Below are 21421 nucleotides of genomic sequence, written 5' to 3'. Positions count from 1 at the left end.
TGCGCTCACACGGGGCCACCAGGATCTCCTGTGCGCTCACACGGGGCCACCAGGATCTCCTGTGCGCTCACACGGGGCCACCAGGATCTCCTGTGCGCTCACACGGGGCCACCAGGATCTCCTGTGCGCTCACACGGGGCCACCAGGATCTCCTGTGCGCTCACACGGGGCCACCAGGATCTCCTGTGCGCTCACACGGGGCCACCAGGATCTCCTGTGCGCTCACACGGGGCCACCAGGATCTCCTGTGCGCTCACACGGGGCCACCAGGATCTCCTGTGCGCTCACACGGGGCCACCAGGATCTCCTGTGCGCTCACACGGGGCCACCAGGATCTCCTGTGCTCACACCCGGGGCCAGGGCAGCAGGAGCTCGTGCGGTTTTGCAGTAAGTGGCTCCGTTTTCACAGAGGTACACATTCTCTCTGCAGGTTCACTTGTGATGCGTTCAGGGCCATGCCCATTTAAAATCTTCCTTCCCTCCCTGACTGACTGCAGCCCCCAGGACCTTGCTGCAGCCCCCTTCGTTCCTGGAAGGGTTTGCTCATGTTCCGTGCTTGCTCTGCTGGGGTCTTGCAGTGTCACTGTCTGAGGGGTGGCCCTCCTTGGCCTGTTTTCCTTATGCACCTCTCTTGCAGTGATCTGTCCACTGATGGATGAGGTTAGAAGTTAAAGTGTGTTCAGAAGCGGCTTCATCCCACAAAATCAGTTTGTTTGCTGTGCATAAACACTTCTTAGGGCATTTAACAAATTGTACCCCAAGGATCCCAAAAGGATACCATCAGTGTTTGTTATAGACAATTATTTTTAATTGCTTTTCTTTGAATAACTTTTAGATCTTCTCTTTAATCAAAGCACAGCCACGCCATCTGTAAATGTGTGAACCACAGTGACTTTTGGTTGTTTCTCTTTTTTTCCTTTCTGTTCAGGGGACAGACTAGAGAAGCAGCCCAGACACTGCCTAGGTGGTGCAGCCGCGCCTGGCTGTCCTGGGCTTCACGCTCTTCTCTCCACACAGGCCTCCTTTGGGAGCACGCGAGGCTACCATGGCTGCAGCAAGAAGGCACTGGTCTTCCTGTTTACGTTCTTGTCAGACCTCGTGCCTTTTGAGTCCCCCCGGTACCTGCAGGTGAGAAGCTGGCTGCCATATCCATGATTTCTGGTGCTTCTGCTCACCTACTCAATCTGAGGACTGCCTTGGCCTCCCCAAGAGCCTCCTGCAGATCTGCTCTGAGCCTCTCAGCCAGGCCCCTCCCCTTCCCCAAGCAGTTTATGGTGAAACAACACAAACATTGCAGCTGGGGGTGTCCGTGTGGACACAAAGTGAGGGCATGTGTGCCAGTAATGGCAAACTCTCAGAAACTCTTTTCTCCTCTAGGCCAAGGAGGTGGGTAGATAGACCCGCTCAACACGGTTGGGTGTGGCCTTCACTGCTCATTTTCTTCTCTTTAAAGTCCTCTGTTCTTTTTCCCTTCCTCCCTCAAAACAGCAAGCAGGTCTGAGTGGTGATGTGGAGAGACATTCTCAGCGCCCAATGATGCAGGAGGAGGAAGCTGTACTGCAGTGAGGTGTTAGGGACTCATTTTGGCTCTTTTTTTTTTTTTTTTTTTTTTTTGGAGACAGTCTCACTCTGTTGCCCAGGCTGGAGTGCAGTGTTGCCATCATAACTCACTGTAGCCTACACCTCCCAGGTCAAGCAATTCTCCCACCTCAGCCTCCTGAGTAGTTGGGACTCCAGGCGCACACCAGCAAACCTGGCTGGTGTTTTTTCTTTTTTTAGTACAAATGGAGTACTTGCTATGTTGCCCAGGCTGGTCTTGAACTGAGCTCAAGTGATCCTTCTGCCTTGGCCTCCCAAAGTGCTGGGATTACAGGCATGAGCCACTGTGCCCAGCCTGACCCTCATCTTTTAAGAAAATTGGCCGGGCGTGGTGGCTCACACCTGTAATCCCAGCACTTTTGGAGGCTGAGGAGGGCAGATCACTTGAGGTCAGGAGTTCGACACCAGCCTGACCAACATGGAGAAACCCCATCTCTACTAAAAATACAAAATTAGCCTGGTGTGGTGGCACATGCCTGTAATCCCACCTACTTGGAGGCTGAGGCAGGAGAATCGCTTGAACCGGGGAGGTGGAGGTTGCAGCCAAGACCGCGCCACTGCACTCCAGCCTGGGCAACAGCAAAACTCCCTCTCCAAAAAAAAAAAAAAAATGCAGTGTCTGCTCTGTCCCCTTTGACCAGGAAGCCAAAGGCGTGGAGCTGCAGGTGGGCCAGCCAGTTCCTGCTGCTGCTAGGATTGTACATCCCTGGTTTCCCCAGTGAGCCACCCAGGACTTGGAGGACCAACTACATTAGAATTCCTTCGTTTTTCACCTGGGGAAGCATACAGAGTCTCGCTCTGTCGCCTAGACTGGAGTGCAGTGGCATGATCTCGGCTCACTGCAAGCTCCGCCTCCCTGGTTCACGCCTTTCTCTTGCCTCAGCCTCCTGAGTAGCTGGGACTACAGGCACCGGCCACCACGCCCGGCTAATTTTTTGTATTTTTAGTAGAGATGGGGTTTCACCATGTTAGCCAGGATGGTCTCAATCTCCTGACCTCGTAATCCGCCCATCTTGGCCTCCCAAAGTGCTGGGATTACAGGAATGAGCCACTGCACCTGGCTTGTGTTTTAATTTTACTAATGGTTTGCTTTGCATACTCGTAAGTCTGTAAAGGGCCATGTTTCTCTACTCAGCACTGTGGATGTTGGAAGTGAATTGTGGCCTCCCTGGAGTCCAGGCAGTTCCCAGACTAATGGTGCTGCACTCTGCCATCTATCCTCAGGTGCACATTCTCCACCCTCCCCTCGTTCCCAGCAAGTACCGCTCCCTCCTCACAGACTACATCTCATTGGCCAAGACACGGCTGGCCGACCTCAAGGCAAGCTGCCCCTCCGTGCCCACTCCTCACCCCTGCCCCGGCAGAAACTGCTTTGTTTTCTTGTTCTCATTCTGTCTCTTCTCTGAAGGTTTCTATAGAAAGCATGGGACTCTATGAGGATTTGTCATCAGCTGGGGACATTACTGAGGTAACATTGCTTGAGCCCTGCAGGGTCTCAGCCAGTCACGCCCACCATGCAAAGTCCAGTTTCCTTTGACTCTTGAGTTGAGCTTGAGCTTTTATGTCTGGTCTTGCCTTGGGTGCAGCTGGGGACTAGGCTCTGGGGGCCTTTGTTTGCCTTGTCCCACCTTGTGTGTGTGGAAAGAGTTACTGTGTGTGGGAATGAAGCACCTCACGCTGCAGTAAATTTGTCCTTTCAGGAGACCTTGGTTCATGTGGGGTTGAATGGAGAGGTGGTTGCTCATGTTTTTCTCTGAATCACAGAAAAGTGTGAACTTTTTTTCTTTGGAGTCGGAGTCTTGCTCTGTCGCCCAGGCTGGAGTGCAGTGGCCCAATCTCGGCTCACTGTAAGCTCCGCCTCCCAGGTGCACGCCATTCTCCTGTCTCAGCCCCCCAAGTAGCTGGGACTACAGGTGCCTACCACCACGCCCGGCTGATTTTTTGAGTTTTTAGTAGAGATGGGGTTTCACTGTGTTAGCCAGGATTGTCTCGATCTCCTGACCTCATGATCCGCCCGCCTCTGCCTCCCAAAGTGCTGGGATTACAGGCATGAGCCACTGCGCCCGGCCGAAATCTTTACTTTCAACTCTTTAGTCTCCTAGAGGCATGAAAGAGGCTCACGGCAGGCTCTCAGCAGAGCTGAGCTGTCTTGATGAGCGCTGCACATCGCCGGGTCTGAGCTTTGTGCGTGTGGAAGCGGTAGTGTTGTCCCTTGCCCTGTCTTGCTGGTATTTTGGGACATTGTGGAGTGCTCCAGGGCCCCTGCTGTGGACACACCATGTGGGCCTTTACCTTTAATTTGTACAGAGTCTTTGCATCAAGGAAGCACAGGTTGAGTGTGGCCTTCACTGCTCACTTTCTTTTCTTTAAAGTCCTCTGTTCTTTTTCCCTTCCTCCCTGTGTGGGAACCAGCCCCACAGCCAAGCTCTTCAGGATGTTGAAAAGGCCATCATGGTGTTTGAGCATACGGGGAAAATCCCAGTTACCGTCATGGAGGCCAGGTAGGCTGGGCTGCCCAAAGGGCCGTTGGTGGCTGCAATGTGTGCAGACTCTGCTCTGATGCCTGTCAGTGTCTTGGGGCTCTTCTGAGTGTGTCCCAGGTCTGCTCAGAGCCACATGGGGCAGGTTGGCCACTGTCTATTCATGGAGAGACAGGAGTCAGGGCTGTAAATGTCACATCGAGGATCCTGCCGTGAGGGGATACGGGCTGAGGTCAAGAGCTATACATTTGCCATGAAACATGTTTTCCTCTGTAAAAGCAGGTGATGCCCCCCAATGCTGAAACAGCTGACAGGAAGTGCTGATTGGGGAGCTTGCACTGGGAGGGAAGACAGTGGGGCCCTGATGATTTTTTTTATCAATGCCTTCTTCGTGACCAATATGGAGTCAGTAATAGAGAGCTGAATAGCACAGCTTTATTCAATTTGTTGTGATCCCAAAACATCTTGAATTCCGGTGGTTACCCGTGTGGATGAGCTGATTGCAGCTCCCAGGGTTTTGAAATTAGCTCCAAGGAAATTGCCCCAAATGGACCTTACATGGTCCTCATGGCCTCAGATTGATCCAGGCTCCACGTTCATGCCCGGGGAGCAGGTGGAATGTGGTCCTGCCCCACACATGCTTTGTCCCAGAACTGTGCGCAAGAAGGCTTCATAATGCATCGTGGCTTTGGAATAAGCCCTCGCGGTCCACTCTCTGAAACACCAGTCACTGTCTGTGGGAATTGCCTTTTCGCTGCACTCACCTATGCACTGTCTGCTTCTCTGTGTTGCAGCATATTCAGGAGGCCTTACTACGTGTCCCACTTCCTCCCTGCCCTGCTCACACCTCGAGTGGTCAGTATGCGTCTCCATGAGTTCATGATCAGTTGTGTAGAAAGCAAGGACTTTGCTTGTCAGCCTCTCACAGGGCTCTTCTCTTCCCACAGCTCCCCAAAGTCCCTGACTCCCGTGTGGCGTTTATAGAGTCTCTGAAGAGGTATGCAGCCACGGCTGGAAGGGGACAGCTGTGCTTCCAGGTTTCTTCTGACAATGCGAAGATTTGTGGCTCTTCTGTAGAGAAATTTGATATAAAATATTGGCTCCAAAATTAGTTGGTTACTATTTTTTTTAAGACGGAGACTCGCTCTGTCACCCAGGCTTGGAGTACAGAGGCGAGATCTCGGCTCACTGCAACCTCCACCTCTTAGGTTCAAGCGATTCTCCTGCCTCAGCCTCCTGAGTAGCTGGGATTACAAGCCTGTGCCTGGCTAATTTTTTTTGTTTGTTTTTAGATGGAGTCTCACTTTGTAGCCCAGGCTGGAGTGCAATTGCACGATCTTGGCTCACTGCAAGCTCTGCCTCCTGGGTTGGAGCAATTCTCCTGCCTCAGCCTCCTGAGTAGCTGGGATTACAGGTGTGCACTACCACGCCCTGGTAATTGCTGTATTTTTAGTGGAGACGGGGTTTTGCCATGTTGGCCAGGCTGGTCTTGAACTCCTGACCTCAGAAGATGATCCACCCAGCTCGGCCTCCCAGAGTGCTGGGATTATAGGTGTGAGCCACCGCTCCTGGCCTTTTTTTTTTTTTTTTTTTTTTTTGACGGAGTCTCTGTTGCCCAGGCTGGAGTGCAGTGGTGCGATCTCAGCTCACTGCAACCTCCACCCTCCTGGGTTCAAGCAATTCTCCTGCCTCAGCCTCCTGGGTAGCTGGGATTACAGGCGTGCACCACCGCGCCCAGCTAATTTTTGTATTTTTAGTAGAGACAGGTTTCACCATGTTGGTCAGGCTGGTCTAAAACTCCTGGGCTCAAGCGATCTGCCCGCCTTGGCCTCCCAAAGTGCTGGGATTACAGGCATGAGCCACCGCGCCCGGCTGTATCATTCTTTAGTGAAAGAAAATGTTTCAGTACATAATGATTGTGCAAAGAGGAGAACTGAAGGACAATCAGAGAGCTCTGGGAAAGCCTCATGCTGCACAACTTTAGGGTAGACCTGGAAGTTCTTGTTTAGAATAATAAGGTATCCCTGGGTCACTTACATTGCAGGCTGCTATCTAGAAAGTTGGTTGCTATCACAAAAGTATCTTCTTATTTCTTGGAAGAAATAGGAAAGTATAAGTCCTATATTCCAGCAAAATTTTTAAAGTTCTGGGACCTGTAAGAAGATCAAAAAGAGAGGCCGGGCGCGGTGGCTCACGCCTGTAATCCCAGCACTTTGGGAGGCGGAGGCGGGCGGATCACGAGGTCAGGAGATCCAGACCATCCTGGCTAACACGGTGAAACCCCGTCTCTACTAAAAGTACAAAAAAATTAGCCGGGCATGGTGGCGGGCGCCTGTGGTCCCAGCCACTCGGGAGGCTGAGGCAGGAGAATGGCGTGAACCCGGGAGGCAGAGCTTGCAGTGAGCCAAGATTGCACCACTGTACTCAGCCTGGGTGACAAAGCAAGACTCTGTCTCAAAAAAAAAAAAAAAAGAGAAAGAGCCTTTTTTTCTTTTTCTTTTTTGTATTTTTGTATTTTTAGTAGAGACGGGGTTTCACTATGTCAGCCAGACTGGTCTCAAACTCCCGACCTTGTGATCTACCCGCCTCGGCCTCCCAAAGTGTTGGGATTACAAGCGTGAGCCACCATGCCCTGCAAAAATCATGTCTTTAATCTTAAGATAAGTTTATTCTCTGGGATCGTTTCTTTGAATTGTTTTGAGACAGGGTCCCACTCTGTCACCCAGGCTGGAACACAGCAGTACAGTCATGGCTCACTACAGCCTTGACCTCCTGGGCTTCAACAGTCCTTCCCCTCTGCCTCCCCAGTAGCTGGGTCTGGAAGCGTGCTTCACCACGCACAGCCATTTTTTAAATGTTTTGAGGACATGGATTTTTGCTGCGTTGCCCAGGCTTATCTCTCTCTCTTAGCCTCAAATAATCCTCCTACTTCAACTTCCCAAAGTGCTGGGATTACAAATAGGAGCCGCTGTACCTGGCTTACCCTTATCTGTTAAGAAAGTTCCCTCTTAATTTGCTAAGGATTTTTAGCATGAACTCATGCCTGTTGTTGTTGTTGTTGTTTTGAGTCAGAGTCTCGCTCTGTCACCCAGTCTGGAGTGCTGGGGCGCAATCTTGGCTCACTGCAAGCTCCGCTTCCCGGGTTCTTGCCATTCTCCTGCATCAGCCTCCCGAGTAGCTAGGACTACAGGCGCCCGCCACCACACCCAGCTAATTTTGTTTTTGTATTTTTAGTAGAGACAGGGTTTCACTGTGTTAACCAGGATGGTCTCAATCTCCTGACCTCATGATCGATCCGCCTCAGCCTCCCAAAGTGCTGGGATTACAGGCATGAACCACCGTGCCTGACCCTTTTTTCTTTTCTTTTTTTTTTTTTTTTTTTTTGAGACAGAGTCTCGCTCTGTTGCCCAGGCTGGAGTGCAGTTGCACCAGCACCATCTTGGCTCATTGAAACCTCTGCGTCCCAGGTTCAAATGATTCTTGTGCTTCAGCCTCCCGAGTAGCTGGGATTACAGGGGCCCCGTCAACACACCTGGCCAATTCTTGTATTTTAGTGGAGTTTCGCTGTGTTGGACAGGCTGGTCTTTAACTCCTGACCTCAAGTGATCCGCCCGCCTTGGCCTCTCAAAGTGCTGGGATTACAGGAGTGAGCCACCACTCAGGGCTGAATTAATGCTTTCTCCCTCTTTTAAGATGATCATGCTTTTCTTCTTTAATCTGTGAATGTGATTGATTACGTTTATTTGTTCCTACTGTTGGAATATCCTTGTATTCCTGAAATATCTCCTGCTTGGTAATAATTTTTTGTTTTACAAACTACTGACTGGCCGGGCGCGGTGACTCACGCCTGTAAATCCCAGCACTTCAAGAGGCTGAGGCAGGCAGATCACCTGAGGTCAGGAGTTCAAGACCAGTCTGGCTAACATGGTGAAACCCCATCTCTACTAAAAATAAAAAAATTAGCCGGGCGTGGTGGTGGGCTCCTGTAGTCCCAGCTACTTAGGAGGCTGAGGCAGGAGAATGGTGTGAACCCAGGCTCGGGAGGCGGAGCTTACAGTGAGCTGAGATCGCACCACTGCACTCTAGGCTGGGCAACAGAGCGAGACTCCATCTCAAAAAAAGTAAATAAATAAATAACAATAAATAAATAAACTACTGGCTTTGGTATTTTGCGTGTTTTTGCATCAATGTGATTCCCCTGTAGCATCTTGGCTGCTTCAACATCAGGGTCTTATTGCCTCATACAGTGAATCGAGCAGCGTTCCTTTTTGTGATCTCTGAAACATTTTGTTTGGTAGAGGAATTCTGTGTTTTAAGGTTTGATAAATCTTGGATGCAAAGCAGTCTGGTGCTGTGTCTTTTTTTTTTGTTTTTTTTAAGACAGTCTCTTTTGTTGCCCAGGCTGGAGTACAGTGGCACAATTTTGGCTCACTGCAGCCTCCACCTCCTGGTTTCAAGTGATTGTCCTGCCTCAGCCTCCTGAGTAGCTGGGATCACAGGCGCACGCCACCACACTCAGCTAATTTTTGTATTTTTAGTAGAGATGGGGTTTCGCCATGTTGGCCAGGATGGTCTCAATCTCCTGACCTTGTGATCCACCTGCCTCAGCCTCCCAAAGTGCTGGGATTACAGGTGTGAGCAGCCGCGCCTGGCCAATTTATATATATATATATATTTATTTATTTGAGACGGAGTTTCGCTCTTGTTGCCCAGGCTGGAGTACAATGGTGTTATCTCGGCTCACCGCAACCTCCGCCTCCCAGGTTCAAGCGATCCTCCTGCGTCAGCCTCCCAAGTAGCTGGGATTACAGGCGTGCACCACCACGCCCAGCTAATTTTCGTATTTTTAGTTGAGACGGGGTTTTGCCATGCTGGCCAGAATGGTCTCAAACTCCCAACCTCAGGTGATCTGCCTGCCTCAGCCTCCCAAAGTGCCAGGATTACAGGCGGGAGCCACCATGCCTGGCCCAATTTTGCCTATTTTTAATGACATGAACTAAACATTTTTCTTAGTATTATTCATTAAAATTAACAAAGATTCATGTTTCGAATTTGGAAATCACCAAAAATTGAATGGGAGAAATAGAAATAATTTATAATTTCACTGGCAGGGATAATCACCGGTGGTATTTTGTGGTCTAGCGCTTTAGATATTAATATGTGATTAATACGACATATTTTGAAACAGTGCTATTTAAATCTATATATTTTTAAATCTTTTCTAAACATAGACTCATAGTGTACACAGTATTTATAATTTATTTAAATTTAATATGTTTTTATTTTATAATAGGTTTGGGGATTGTAATCTTGAATTAGTTCAAGCCATAGCTGACTTGGTTTTATTGTTTTCCTGTGATCCAGAGCAGATAAAATCCCCCCATCTCTGTACTCCACCTACTGCCAGGCCTGCTCCGCTGCTGAAGAGAAGCCGGAAGGTGAGTTCCTGGGCCGCCGGCCCCGCTGGGACTCGTGCTTTTCCGTTTTCCTGACCTTGAGCGTCTCTCGTGCAGCAAAGCCCGAGTGAGCTGGGGGGTGGCTGTGCCGGCTCAGGCTGGTGCTGTGGGTGCAGGGTCCGCCCACCACGCTGACGCCAGGGCCAGCCGTGGCACAGGCTCTTACCTGGGGGTCCTGAAGAATCCCTCAGCCCCTTCTGGAAGGGAGTGTGTGTCCTGCGCAGCCCCACTTTGTCGTTCGTCATCTTCCCGTGGGCCGCGCTGAGGTGTGTTTGTGCTTCAGACTCGGGTGCGCTCTCAGCGGCCACCGCGGGGCCCGCAGCGCCGGCTCCAGCCTGTTGCAGGGAGAGTCACGCAGCACTTTTCTGTTGCGCAGTTCGGGTAGGAGCAGACGGCAGGCTCTGGCCTCTGGGGAGCAGCGCTGCAGCTGTCGGTCAGATCCAGGCCCTCACTGGGAATCCGTGAAGGCTGCACGGGCAGCAGTGGGAGGTGCCACCATGAGGCTGGTTTTTCTTGCAGTGTGGCTTTGTCTCCAGCAGAAGCCAGCACCTGCCTGTGGGAGCCGCTCAGCGCTGAAGGCGTAGATCTGAGGCTGCTGTGTCCGTGTGGGCTTTTTTTTTTGTTTTGAGACAGAGTCTCGCCCTGTGGCCTGTGGACTGCAGCAGAGTAATCTCGGCTCGCTGAAACCTCCGCCCCCTGGGTTCAAGCAGTTCTCCTGCCTCAGCCTCCCTAATAGCTGGGATTATAGGCGCGCATTACTGCGCCTTGCTAGTTTTTGTATTTTTAGTAGAGGCGGGATTTCGCCAAGTTGGACAAGCTGGTCGCGAACTGACCTCAAGTGATCCGCCTGCCTCGGCCTCTCAAAGTGCTGGGATTACAGGCGTGAGCCACCGTGCCCGGCCCCCTGTGTGTTCTTCTAGCTCCCATTCCACCTGCAGGGCCGGGGAGGCTGGATGAGACTCTTCTAATGAGCTACAGGCCTGTTTTAAGTTCTGTTTGCCAAAGCTCCTTTTTTCAATAAGCTTAGAAAATTTCCAGCAGCCATAGAGACCCAGGAAACTTCAATGGGCAAAGAACAAAGGTCCCTGACCCACCCCCTTTTTTTTTTTTTTTTTTTTTTTTTTGGTTGGTGGTTTATTTCAGATGGAGTCTCACTCAGTCGCCCAGGCTGGAGTGCAGTTGCACGGTCCCTGCTCACTGCAAGCTCCGCCTCCTGGGTTCACACCATTCTCCTGCCTCAACCTCCCAAGTAGCTGGGACTACGGGCGCCGCCACTACGCCCGGCTAGTGTTTTGTGTTTTCAGTAGAAACGGGGTTTCACCGTGTTAGCCAGGATGGTCTTGATCTCCTGACCTTGTGATTCCCCTGTCTCGGCCTCCCAGAGTGCTGGGATTACAGGCATGAGCCACTGTGCTCGTCCGACTCCCCTTCCCCCGCCCCCGTTTTTACCAGCATTGAAACCGCTCTGTCGTGCCGGGGAATGCTATAGGGGCCGCAGGGCAGTGTACCCTGTGCTGTGAGGCGTTTGCTTCTCTTAAGAGGTGTTCTCCTTCCCCCTGGGTCCTCCTTCCCCTGGGGTCCACTTGTTCTTAGCTCTTGGTGGCTTCCAGAATGGTTTCTAATGATTTGTCTGATAGGGCTTATGCACAGGCTCTAGAGCCTATGATTTCTGGTTTCATTTTGGGTGTGACTGCATAGCAGTGCATTGTCATGCTTGTGTCTTCTCCAGCAAGCCCAGAACGTGAAGGTTTTTTACTGTAAAAACACATGCAGTGTATCTTCCTTTTTATATTGAAAGTGGTGGCCAGGCACAGTGGCTCATACCTGTAATCTCAGCACTTTGAGGCAGATCATGAGGTCAGGAGATGGAGACCATCTTGGCCAACATGGTGAAATCCCGCCTCTACTAAAAATACAAAAAATTAGCTGGACATGGTGGCACGTGCCTGTAATATTACCCAGCTACTCGGGAGGCTGAGGCAAGAGGATGGCTTGAACCCGGGAGGCAGAGGTTGCAGTGAGCCGAGATCGAGCACTGCACTCCAGCCTGGCGACAGAGGAAGTCTGTCTCAAAAAAAAAAAAAAAAAAGGGATTGAGGAACCAGGGGACTAAATGGTCACCTATCCGTGATCCTGTCCCTACCCTCGCCAGCCCCCGACGCTCCTTGTTTTCCTTGATGTGTATGCTTTTCACAGTGGTGGAGTGGTATTAATGGTGCACACAGAACCACTTTTTTTCTTAAACTTGTTTATAAATGTAATTTTTTATTAAACTTGTTTATAAATGTAATTTCCAATGTGGTGGCATCCAGCATCAGGGAGAACACAGCATTTACCTCCTCAGAGACTCCCAGTCACTCTGTCTGCCACACACAGCAGCTTGGAAGTGCACAGCTCTGTATTTGACTGTGTGAAGTTTCTGTTTTTGCAGTGAAGAGTCCTGTTGAGTGTCTTTGCATCTGGTCTCCTCCTTCTTCTCACAGATGCAGCTCTGGGAGTGAGGGCAGAACCCAGCTCTGCTGAGGAGCCCCTGGAACAGCTCACGGCTGCATTGGGAGAGCTCAGATCCTCCATGACAGACCCCAGCCAGAGTGACGGTGAGGACGGATGGGGGCTTACACTGTGCCTCGTGTGCACAGCCCGTGGTTGGGGCTCTGTGGCTGGGCCATTTTCCCCGTAGTGATGTCAGGCTAGCAGTCCAGTATTTGGTGGTGAAGACTGACCCCGGGCTGGTGGGTGTGGAACCTTTTTTGATACAAGGTGGAAGGCTAGTCCTACTCAGGCCGTCACAGACCCTTGGCAGAAGATGAACATTTTGCTAGTTGCATCTGAGTAGAACGGATGATGATGGAGAAGAAACTGCAGTGGCTAGGATATGTGTTTTCCCTTGTCCTGACTGCCAGGGTAGATGCCACATAGACACACGGGCTCTCTGCCCTGTGATCCTGACTGCCAGGGTAGATGCCACATAGACACACGGGCTCTCTGCCCTGTGATCCTGACTGCCAGGGTAGATGCCACATGGACACACGGGCTCTCTGCCCTGTGATCCTGACTGCCAGGGTAGATGTCACATGGACACGCGGGCTCTCTGCCCTGTGATCCTGCTTCCATGTGACAGTTTTCTGTGAAATGTTCATCATGGATTGAGAACATGCAGTTTATTTTTTCTTTTTTTTTGAGACAGAGTCTCACTCTGTCGCCCAGGCTGGAGTGCAGTGGAGCCATCTCGGCTCACTGCAAACTCTGCCTCCCTGGTTCTTGCCATTCTCCTGCATCAGCCTCCTGAGTAGCTGGGACTACAGGCGCTGCCACAACGACCGGCTAATTTTCTTGTATTTTTAGTAGACGGGGTTTCACCGTGTTAGCCAGGATGGTCTCGATCTCCTGACCTCGTGATCCGCCCGCCTCAGCCTCCCAAAGTGCTGGGATTACAGGCATGAGCCACCGCACCCGGCCCGCAAGCCATATTTTTAATTGAGTAACTTGCATAGATTTTTATTATGAATTGATTTCATTTGAACTGAGAGAAGCTCATGGAGGCAATTTTTTTTTTTTGAGACAGAGTCTCATGCTTATTGCCCAGGCTAGAGTGCAGTGGCGCAATCTTGGCTCACTGCAACCTCCGTCTTCCGGGTTCAAGCAATTCTCCTGCCTCAGCCTCCCAAGTAGCTGGGATTACAGGCGCCTGCCCCCATGCCTGGCTAATTTTTTGTATTTTTTAGTAGAGACAGGTTTTACTATGTTGGCCAGGCTGGTCTCAAACTCCTGACCTCAGGTGATCCACTCGTCTTGGCCTTCCAAAGTGCTGGGATTTCAGTGTGAGCCACTATATATATATATATTTTTTTTTTTTTGAGACGGAGTTTCGCTCTGTCGCCCAGGCTGTAGTGCAGTGGCGCAATCTCCACTCATCCCAGGTTCACGCCATTCTCCTGCCTCAGCCTCCCGTGTAGCTGGGACTACAGGTGCCCGCCGCCACACCCGGCTAATTTTTGTATTTTTAGTAGAGACGGGGTTTCACCGTGTTAGCCAGGATGGTCTCGATCTCCTGACCTCGTGATCCACCTGTCTCGGCCTCCCGAAGTGCTGGGATTGCAGGCGTGAGCCACCGTGCCCGGCATTGTTTTTTTTTGAGATGGAGTCTCGCTCTGTCGCCCAGGCTGGAGTGCAGTGGCACGATCTCGGCTCACTGCAAGCTCTGCGTGGAGGCAATGTTCACAAAACTGTTAGCACTGGCTGGGGCTGCAGTGCCTCGATAGTCTTTACTCAGACCAAGTGCACCAATTCCTAAGTGTAGCCTTTCAGTGATGTGCTTGTGTAGAGTGTGGGGGACATTGAGGAAAAGTTCTAGGGCTTAAGCAAGAGGTTGATAAATGTCAGGTGAGTCCTGTTTCTAAAAGCAAAGCGGTGTTCACCTTCAAATGATGGAGTTGGGCTGTGTGTGGCCCATTACCCTGGGCCAACATGGAGCCTCCGGCACGTGCTTAGACAGACGTGGTGTCTGGAGGGCTGGCATGGGATTTCACATGGGGAGCATAGAAAGTGGAGGTTCACGTTGGTGAATGAACATGTCCGCCTCTCAGCTGATCAGAAGAAGGTAGTGGATGGCTTCTGCCCCATTTGCCATGACACATGCTCCACCACAAGGACTGCAAGCCACCTGCAGGGCAACTGGGGGATGTGTGCAGCCAGCAGGGTCCGTGGAATCGCACTTAATGGGAGGCGGAGCTCTCTAGGCCACAGCTGCCTCCCTCCTTTCAGGGTTCCCATCATCCCTAACTAGTTTCTCCATTTGCAGTTATATCGGCACAGGTGGCAGTGATTTCTGAAAGACTGAGGGCTGCCCTGGGCCACAATGAGGATGACAGCAGCGCTGAGATATCAAAGATTCAGCTCAGCATCAACGCGCCGAGACTGGAGCCACGGGAATACACGGTAGGTGTGGGGGCTCAGAACGAAGTAGGGGGTCTTCACCATTTTCCATTAGGCAGAAGCATTAGACTCAAGGAGCCTTCTCTCATTTTCTGTTTGACTTGCTCAGTTAGTGTGGTATCAGGTGTTCAGGGCCAGGCAGCAGTCTACCAGGGTCAGCCACCCTAGTCTGTTTGTGTATGAAGAGCTCCTTTTACATTTTATTTATTTATTTAATTTTGGAGACAGGGTTTTGCTTTGTTGCCCAGGCTGGAGTGCAGTGGTACAATCATGGCTCACTGCAGCCTCGACCCCCTGGGCTCAAGTGATCCTCTTGTCTCAGCCTCCCAAGTAGCTGGGACTACAGGCGTGCATCACCACACCTGGCTAATTTTTGCATTTTTTGTACAGATGGGGTTTCTCTGTGTTGCCTCGACTGGTGTAGAAGTCCTGAGGTCAAGTGATCTGTCTGCCTCGGCCTCTCAAAGTGTTGGGATTATAGGCATGAGCCACTGTGCTTGGCCTCTTTTTTTTCTTTTTTTGGAGACTGAGTCTTGCTCTGTTACCCAGGCTGGAGTGCAGTGGCGTGATCTCGGCTCACTGCAACCTCCACCTCCTGGGCTCAAGCAGTTCTCCGGCCTCAGCTTCCTGGGTAGCTGGGATTACAGGTGCATACCACTATGCCCAGCTGATTTTTGTATTTTTAGTAAAGACTGGGTTTCATCCTGTTGACCAGCTTGGGCTCAGCTGCCTCTTTAGAACATGCAACAGAGGCTGTTTGTGGCCCCAGAACCTAAGATATTTTTCTGGTGCCTTACACACAAGGTTTGCCAATCCTGCCCGCTGCTATAGAATTTTGTGCTTGGCAGTTACATGAGGGCTGCTGTTCCCAGGATTGGGGAATGGGGGCCTGGATACCAGTTTGCATCGTAATGTGCCCTCCAAACATAAGCCTGTTTTGGAGTTCTGTTTGCAAAGCGGAATTGCGATGTCTGTGGCGGGAGAACTGGCCGGCTTCCTTCCTGCTGCTCCCGTCCCCGGGACGCTGCGCTCACAAGAACCGTGTCTCCACAGGCTGTGGACCTCCTGCTGACGTCTTTCTGTCAGAACCTGATGGCAGCCTCCAGTGTCGCTCCCCCGGAGAGGTGAAGGCGCAGGCGGCTTCCTGGGTGGTGGGGCTCCTCTGGGTGCCGCCTCCTGCTGGCCAGGGCTGCAGGCCAGCGACGCATGAGCTCATCTCCGTGGGAGCACGCGGCGAGGCTGAGTTTCATCAAATAGGTCGCAGCAGAAGTTGGGAAGCACTGCAGAAGATGGGTTGTCTTCCAGAAAGACCGTTATTTTGGGGAACAACTTGGCTGTTTCTTGGGCCGCTGGTGCCTGGGTTAGCTGTTGTAGGGATGTGCAGGACTGAATGGCCAGTACTGATGGTTTTGCGGCTGTCCCTGCAGGCAGGGCCCCTGGGCTACCCTCTTCATGAGGACCATGTGTGGATGCGTGCTCCCTGCAGTGCTCACCCGGCTCTGCCAGCTGCTCCATCACCAGGTGAGGCTCTGCTTCACGGGGCCACCCTTGGGGGCCCACTCTGAGGGCCAGGCTGCTGCTTCCCGGCTTGTCTTCAGTGCCTTGGAAAATTCCAGCTGGGAAGAGGGCAGTCTGCTCTGCCACCCTTGTTCTCGTTGCAGGGCCCAAGCCTGAGTGCCCCACATGTGCTGGGATTGGCTGCCCTGGCCGTGCACCTGGGTGAGTCCAGGTCTGCGCTCCCGGAGATGGATGTGGGTCCTTCTGCCCCTGATGCTGGCCTTCCTGTCCCTGCACTCTTTGACAGCCTCCTGACCTGTAGGACGAGGGATTCCTTGCTCTTCTGCCTGAAGTGAGCTGTTCTTCCACAGTTGTGTCTTCTCTCCTCTCTCTAGAAAAGTGATGCATGCTCGTTTGATAAAATGGAAGAGACAGACATGCAGACATACCACCCAAAAATAACCACTTTTTAGCATTTTGGTGTATATCCTTCCAGAATTTTATCTGTCATATGTTTATAATATGTATGCATTTGTTTCTTTGTTCATAAAAGTGAGATCATACTATACTAAGCTGCTGAAATTAATAGTAGATAGTAACTGTCTACATCGTTAAGCATTCTTTGATGTCCTGGTGAGAGCTGCTTTGTTTTGTCTTGGGGTTGTCTGGCCCTTGGTTGGACCAGCTTCCTCTCGTCAGGTTCTTTGGCACCCCGTGGTGAGCAGCTTCCCAGTGTGTACATGTACACTTCAGGCTATTTCTCTAGGGCTCAGCAGATGGGGCCATGTGCTGAGGTGAGGAAGGACCCTGTGGTGGAGAATGGTCTGCTCAGGGCCTCAAGGGCTCCCTGCAGCTGCCACGCAGAGGCAGAGGCCAGGACAGAAGGCTGGGAGACTCCAGTGGTCATTGCTCTCTGGGGCTTGGCTTGCAGCTCCTGGGTCTCTTGGGCAGAGGAATCCGAGGTTGGGACAGAAGCCCTGTTGTGATGCCGGAGACCCTGTGAGGAAAGGGGAGAGCTGGCATTATGACAGGGTCTGAACAACAGAGAACTTAGAAGAGGCTCAAGAAATGTACGTGGAGCAAGGAGAGGAAGTCAGATGGCAGCTGTGTGGATCCCACACCCTCAGACGTGGGCCATGGGGAACAGGCAGTGGGTACTCCGGGGGTTCAGAGCCCCTCCCAGGCGCTTGGCCCCACCAAATAGTCCCCACTCACCCCAGGCCCCAAACACTGAGTGCTGGGTATTGGCATGAGAGGCACACGGCCGATGGAGAAAGTTGGGAGCTGGTGAGGAGGGAGGCGTCTAGGTGACTTGGGGGAGACAGGGCCATCCCCTTTCAGGAACACAGAGATGCCTCAGGATATATATCCAAGTGAAGAAAGCAAAATACTGAACTCTGTCTCAGATGCTACTTTTTGCATAAGAAAGGGAGAATGAAATATATATTTGGTGTTTTCAGTTTTTTTTTTTTTTTTTTTGAGACAGAGTCTCACTCTATCGTCTAGGCTAGAATGCAGTAGCATGATCTTGGCTCACTGCAACCTCCGCCTCCCGGGTTCAAGCAGTTCTTGTGCCTCAGCTTCTTGAGTAGCTGAGACTACAGGTGTACACCACCACGCCCAGCTAGTTTATATATTTTTAGTAGAGATGGGATTTTGCCTTGTTGGCCAGGCTGGTCTTAAACTCCTGACCTCGGGTGATCTGCCCACCTTGGACTTCCAAAGTGTTAGGATTACAGGCGTGAGCATCACGCCCAGCTCAGATATGCATCTGAAAAACAGAAACATTAGACCCCTAAGAACACCATGACAGTGCTTTGGCATCTCCATTGCCTCATGGAGTCTCACTCTGACGTTCTTGGTTACAAGTGAGAATTTTTCACATGGGTATTACTGTAGGTACGTATGTTGAGTAAATGAGACATTTCTTGCTGAGTCCCCCAGGCTGAAGTGATCCTCCCGCCTCAGCTTCCCAGTAGCTGAAACCACAGGCACATACCCGCACACCCAGCTAGTGAGAGATAGGGTCTCACTATGTTGCCCAAGCTGGTCCTGAACTTCTGGGTTTAAGTGATCCCCTGAGCTGTGATTGTGCCACTGCACTCCAGCCTGGGCATCAGAGTAAGGCCCTGTATCAAAGAAAAAATAAACCAAGGATTGGGCCAGGCACAGTGGCTAACGCTATAATCCCAGCACTTTGAGAGGCTGAGGTGGGCAGATCACTTGAGGTCAGGAGTTTGAGACCAGCCTGGCCAACATGGTGAAACCCCGTCTCTACTAAAAAAATTTAAAAATTGACTGGGTGCGGTGACTCATGTCTGTAATCCCAGCACTTTGGGAAGCCAAGGTGGGTGGATCGCGAAGTCAGGAGATCGAGACCATCTTGGCTAACACAGTGAAACCTCATCTCTACTAAAAATACAAAAAATTAGCTGGGCATGGTGGCGGGTGCCTGTAGTCCCAGCTACTCGGGAGGCTGAGGCAGGAGAATTGCTTGAAGCTGGAAGGCAGAGCTTGCAGTGAGCCGAAATCACACCGCTCCACTCTGGCCTGGCAACAAAGCGAGACTCCGTCTCAAAAAAACAAAAAACAATAACAGCAACAACGAAAAAATTAGTTGGGCACAGTGGGAGAGCCTGTAATCCCATCTACCTGAGAGGCTGAGGCAGGAAAATCACTTGAACCCAGAGGCAGAGATTGCAGTGAGCCCAGGTGGTGCCACTGCACTCCAGCCTGAGCAACAGAGCGAGACTCAGTCTCAAAACAAACAGACCAAAAAACCAAGGACCAATGCTCAGGTCATCCAGTTTAGAATGCACTAAACTCAGTTTTGTGAAGTTGAAAGTAACTTTTTCCTTCATCCCTTATTTTGTATGGATAACATTTATATGTTATAATTTCTGTTTTCAGATTTTGTACAGCGGCAATTTCGTACTCTCTGTGCAAGTTTTCTTCCCAGTCACGAGATATTTTGCACAGCTGCTTATCTCCAGGCCTTATTAAAAAGGTGGGTTCAGTCATTTCCTATTTTTCCATTCTGCTGTATGTTTCAGGTTTACGCAGCTTTCAGACCGGAAGGCCGAGGTCTGCTGCCGCCTCATGCCCATCTCAGGGGCAGCTCCTGAGTCAGGCTGGCTGTCATGGCCACCTCTACTGTCTGCTTGGGCAGCCTGACTGCTGAGCGCTGCCTTTTCTTCTGTTCTCTGAGTGTAAAGTGAAGTTGTATGAAGACAGCTACGCGTCTGTAGTTGTAAGGAAATAGATGTTGGTATTTATAGGAGAGATGAATTAAAAGATCAGTATTCATAAAAAGTATCTTTCTCTGGAAAGAAGAATACTCATTCGTCTTGTCTAGTAAATGTTCCTTACATTGTTCAGAAAAAGGAATTTTTTTTTTTTTTTTTTTAAAGATGGAGTGTTGCTCTGTAGCCCAGGCTGGAGTGCAGTAGTGCGATCTCGGCTCACTGCAGCCTCCACTTCCCAAGTTCAAGCGGTTCTCCTGCCTCAGCTTCCCAAGTGGGTGGAATTACAGGCACCTGCCACCACGCCCGGCTAATTGTTTTATATATTTTTTAGTGTGACAGTTTCACCATGTTGGCCAGATTGGTTTCAAACTCCTGACCTCAAGTGATCCGCCCACCTTGGCCTTCCAAAGTGCTAGGATTACAGGCATGAGCCACCGCGCCCGGCCCAGACAAAGGAATTTAAAGATGAGCATTGGAAACCCTGAATGTCAAAAGCAAAGGTGAAATGGCACTGAAACCAGTGTTGTCCTTTTATAGGATTTTAATGAACGCCTCAAGTATAAAATAGTGGTTTTTAGGCTGGGCTCGGTGGCTCACACCTGTAATCCCAACACTTTGGGAGGCCAACGTGGGTGGATCATCAGGTCGAGAGATTGAGATCAACCTGACTGACATGGTGAAACCCCGTCTCTACTAAAAATAAAAAAATTAGCTGGGCGAGGTGGCGCACGCCTGTAATCCCAGCTACTTGGAAGGCTCAGGCAGGAGAATGGCTTGAACCAGGGAGGCGGAGCTTGCCAGTGAGCCGAGATTGCACCACTGCCCTCCAGCCTGGGCGACAGAGCGAGACTCCGCCTTGAATAAATAAATAAATAAAATAAATAGTGGTTTTCAACTGCAGGCTTCACATCGGAATCACCTGAGAAGCTTTTGAAACTACAGATTCCTGGCCCCTTTCCAGATAAATTAAGTCAGAATCTGGGAGCAGCCCCTGAGGATCCAGGGTGCACATATTTCCAGTTATTTCCTCTGAGGAACTTTGCCTCTGGTGCCAAGTTTTTAAAGAAAACATGGTGTTGGAGCTTAGGAGAGGGCAACATGGTCCCCACCCAGCGCACTGGGCAGGGACGGCAGTCCGGTTATAAACATGGGAGGCTCTCGTCTCCTCAGGGGCAGAGATGGACACGGTCACGTCCTTGGAGCAGTCCGGTTGTAAACGTGGGAGGCTCTCGTCTCCTTAGAGGCAGAGATGGACACGGTCACGCAGCACCGATAGCGTGTCTCGCTTGTCCAGTGGTGTGCGCTTTTGGTGGCAACGCCATTCCTGGCAAAGGCCTAGAGATGGGCGGTTTCACGACCCAGGACCAAACCAGCCCTACCCCTGGGAGGCAGTTTTGTTCCTGCAATTCTGCTTCCAGACATTTAGCTCAAGGAAACAGTCAGATGGCAGGAACGTCTCTTCCCTGGAGCGCTGTGCACAGCCATGACCACTGAGGGGCTCTACACGCTCCCAAGGGCTGGACTGAGGTCCCCTGAACGTGAGGTTGTGTGTTGCACCCTCCCAGGGCCTGGACTGAGGTCTCCTGAGCGTGGGGTTGTGTGTTGCCCCCTCCCAGGGGCTGGACTGAGGTCCCTTGAACGTGGGGTTGTGTGTTGCCCCCTCCCAGGGGCTGGACTGAGGTCTCCTGAACGTGGGGCTGTGTGTTGCCCCCTCCCAGGGGCTGGACTGAGGTCTCCTGAACGTGGGGCTGTGTGTGTGGCTTGGCTGTTGATGGTCTGTTTCCACCTGAGCATTGGCTTAACCGCTCCCAGTGAAACTTGCATGATACTGTCTGTTTCAGTTTCAGTTCCTTGTGTTCAGATTGTTCTCAGAGGCCCGACAGCCTCTTTCTCAAGAGGACGCAGCCAGCCTTTCCTGGAGACCCTTGTACCTTCCTTCCGCAGACTGGCAGAGAGCTGCCCTCTCTCTCTGGACACACAGAACCTTCCGAGAGCTGTTGAAAGAGGAAGATGTTCATGTAGGTCACCGTTCCTTCCCCTGCATCGTGCCACATCCTGTGTGTGCAGACTGTCTCCTCAGAGGCAAGAACAGCAGCACCTAGGTGGTTTGATTGGAATCTTGACTGACATCATTGTGGCCTCATGTGCAGCTGTTAAGAAATTATACATGGCCGGGCGCGGTGGCTCAAGCCTGTAATCCCAGCACTTT

The 21421-nt window shown here is 51.2% G+C and overlaps 1 protein-coding gene across 6 annotated transcripts in view; it reads left to right on the top strand.

Annotated features, from left to right (window-relative positions):
* The window catches only part of FANCA (FA complementation group A), an 82476-nt gene that overhangs the window by 33685 nt on the left and 27370 nt on the right, over positions 1–21421 (top strand). For 5 of the 6 annotated variants that reach the window (XR_007721869.1, XM_050772870.1, XM_050772871.1 and 2 more), the window contains exons 15-28: positions 1018–1128; positions 2824–2919; positions 3008–3067; positions 4012–4100; positions 4874–4934; positions 5027–5076; positions 9444–9517; positions 12019–12132; positions 14337–14473; positions 15524–15594; positions 15898–15991; positions 16132–16319; positions 18878–18974; positions 21054–21230. Coding sequence is in view for 5 of the 6 variants with exons in the window: in XM_050772870.1 (XP_050628827.1) it covers positions 1018–1128; positions 2824–2919; positions 3008–3067; positions 4012–4100; positions 4874–4934; positions 5027–5076; positions 9444–9517; positions 12019–12132; positions 14337–14473; positions 15524–15594; positions 15898–15991; positions 16132–16319; positions 18878–18974; positions 21054–21230 (1419 nt within the window). In the remaining variant the exon portion in view is untranslated. The remainder of the gene's footprint in view (positions 1–1017; positions 1129–2823; positions 2920–3007; positions 3068–4011; positions 4101–4873; positions 4935–5026; positions 5077–9443; positions 9518–12018; positions 12133–14336; positions 14474–15523; positions 15595–15897; positions 15992–16131; positions 16320–18877; positions 18975–21053; positions 21231–21421) is intronic. The other variant, XM_050772872.1, reaches the window with a different exon arrangement.

Source organism: Macaca thibetana, chromosome 20, assembly GCF_024542745.1.
Source record: "Macaca thibetana thibetana isolate TM-01 chromosome 20, ASM2454274v1, whole genome shotgun sequence".
Lineage (NCBI taxonomy): Eukaryota > Metazoa > Chordata > Mammalia > Primates > Cercopithecidae > Macaca > Macaca thibetana.
The sequence above is the reverse complement of the archived record's forward strand: the minus strand, read 5'-3'. Positions and strand labels throughout refer to the sequence as shown.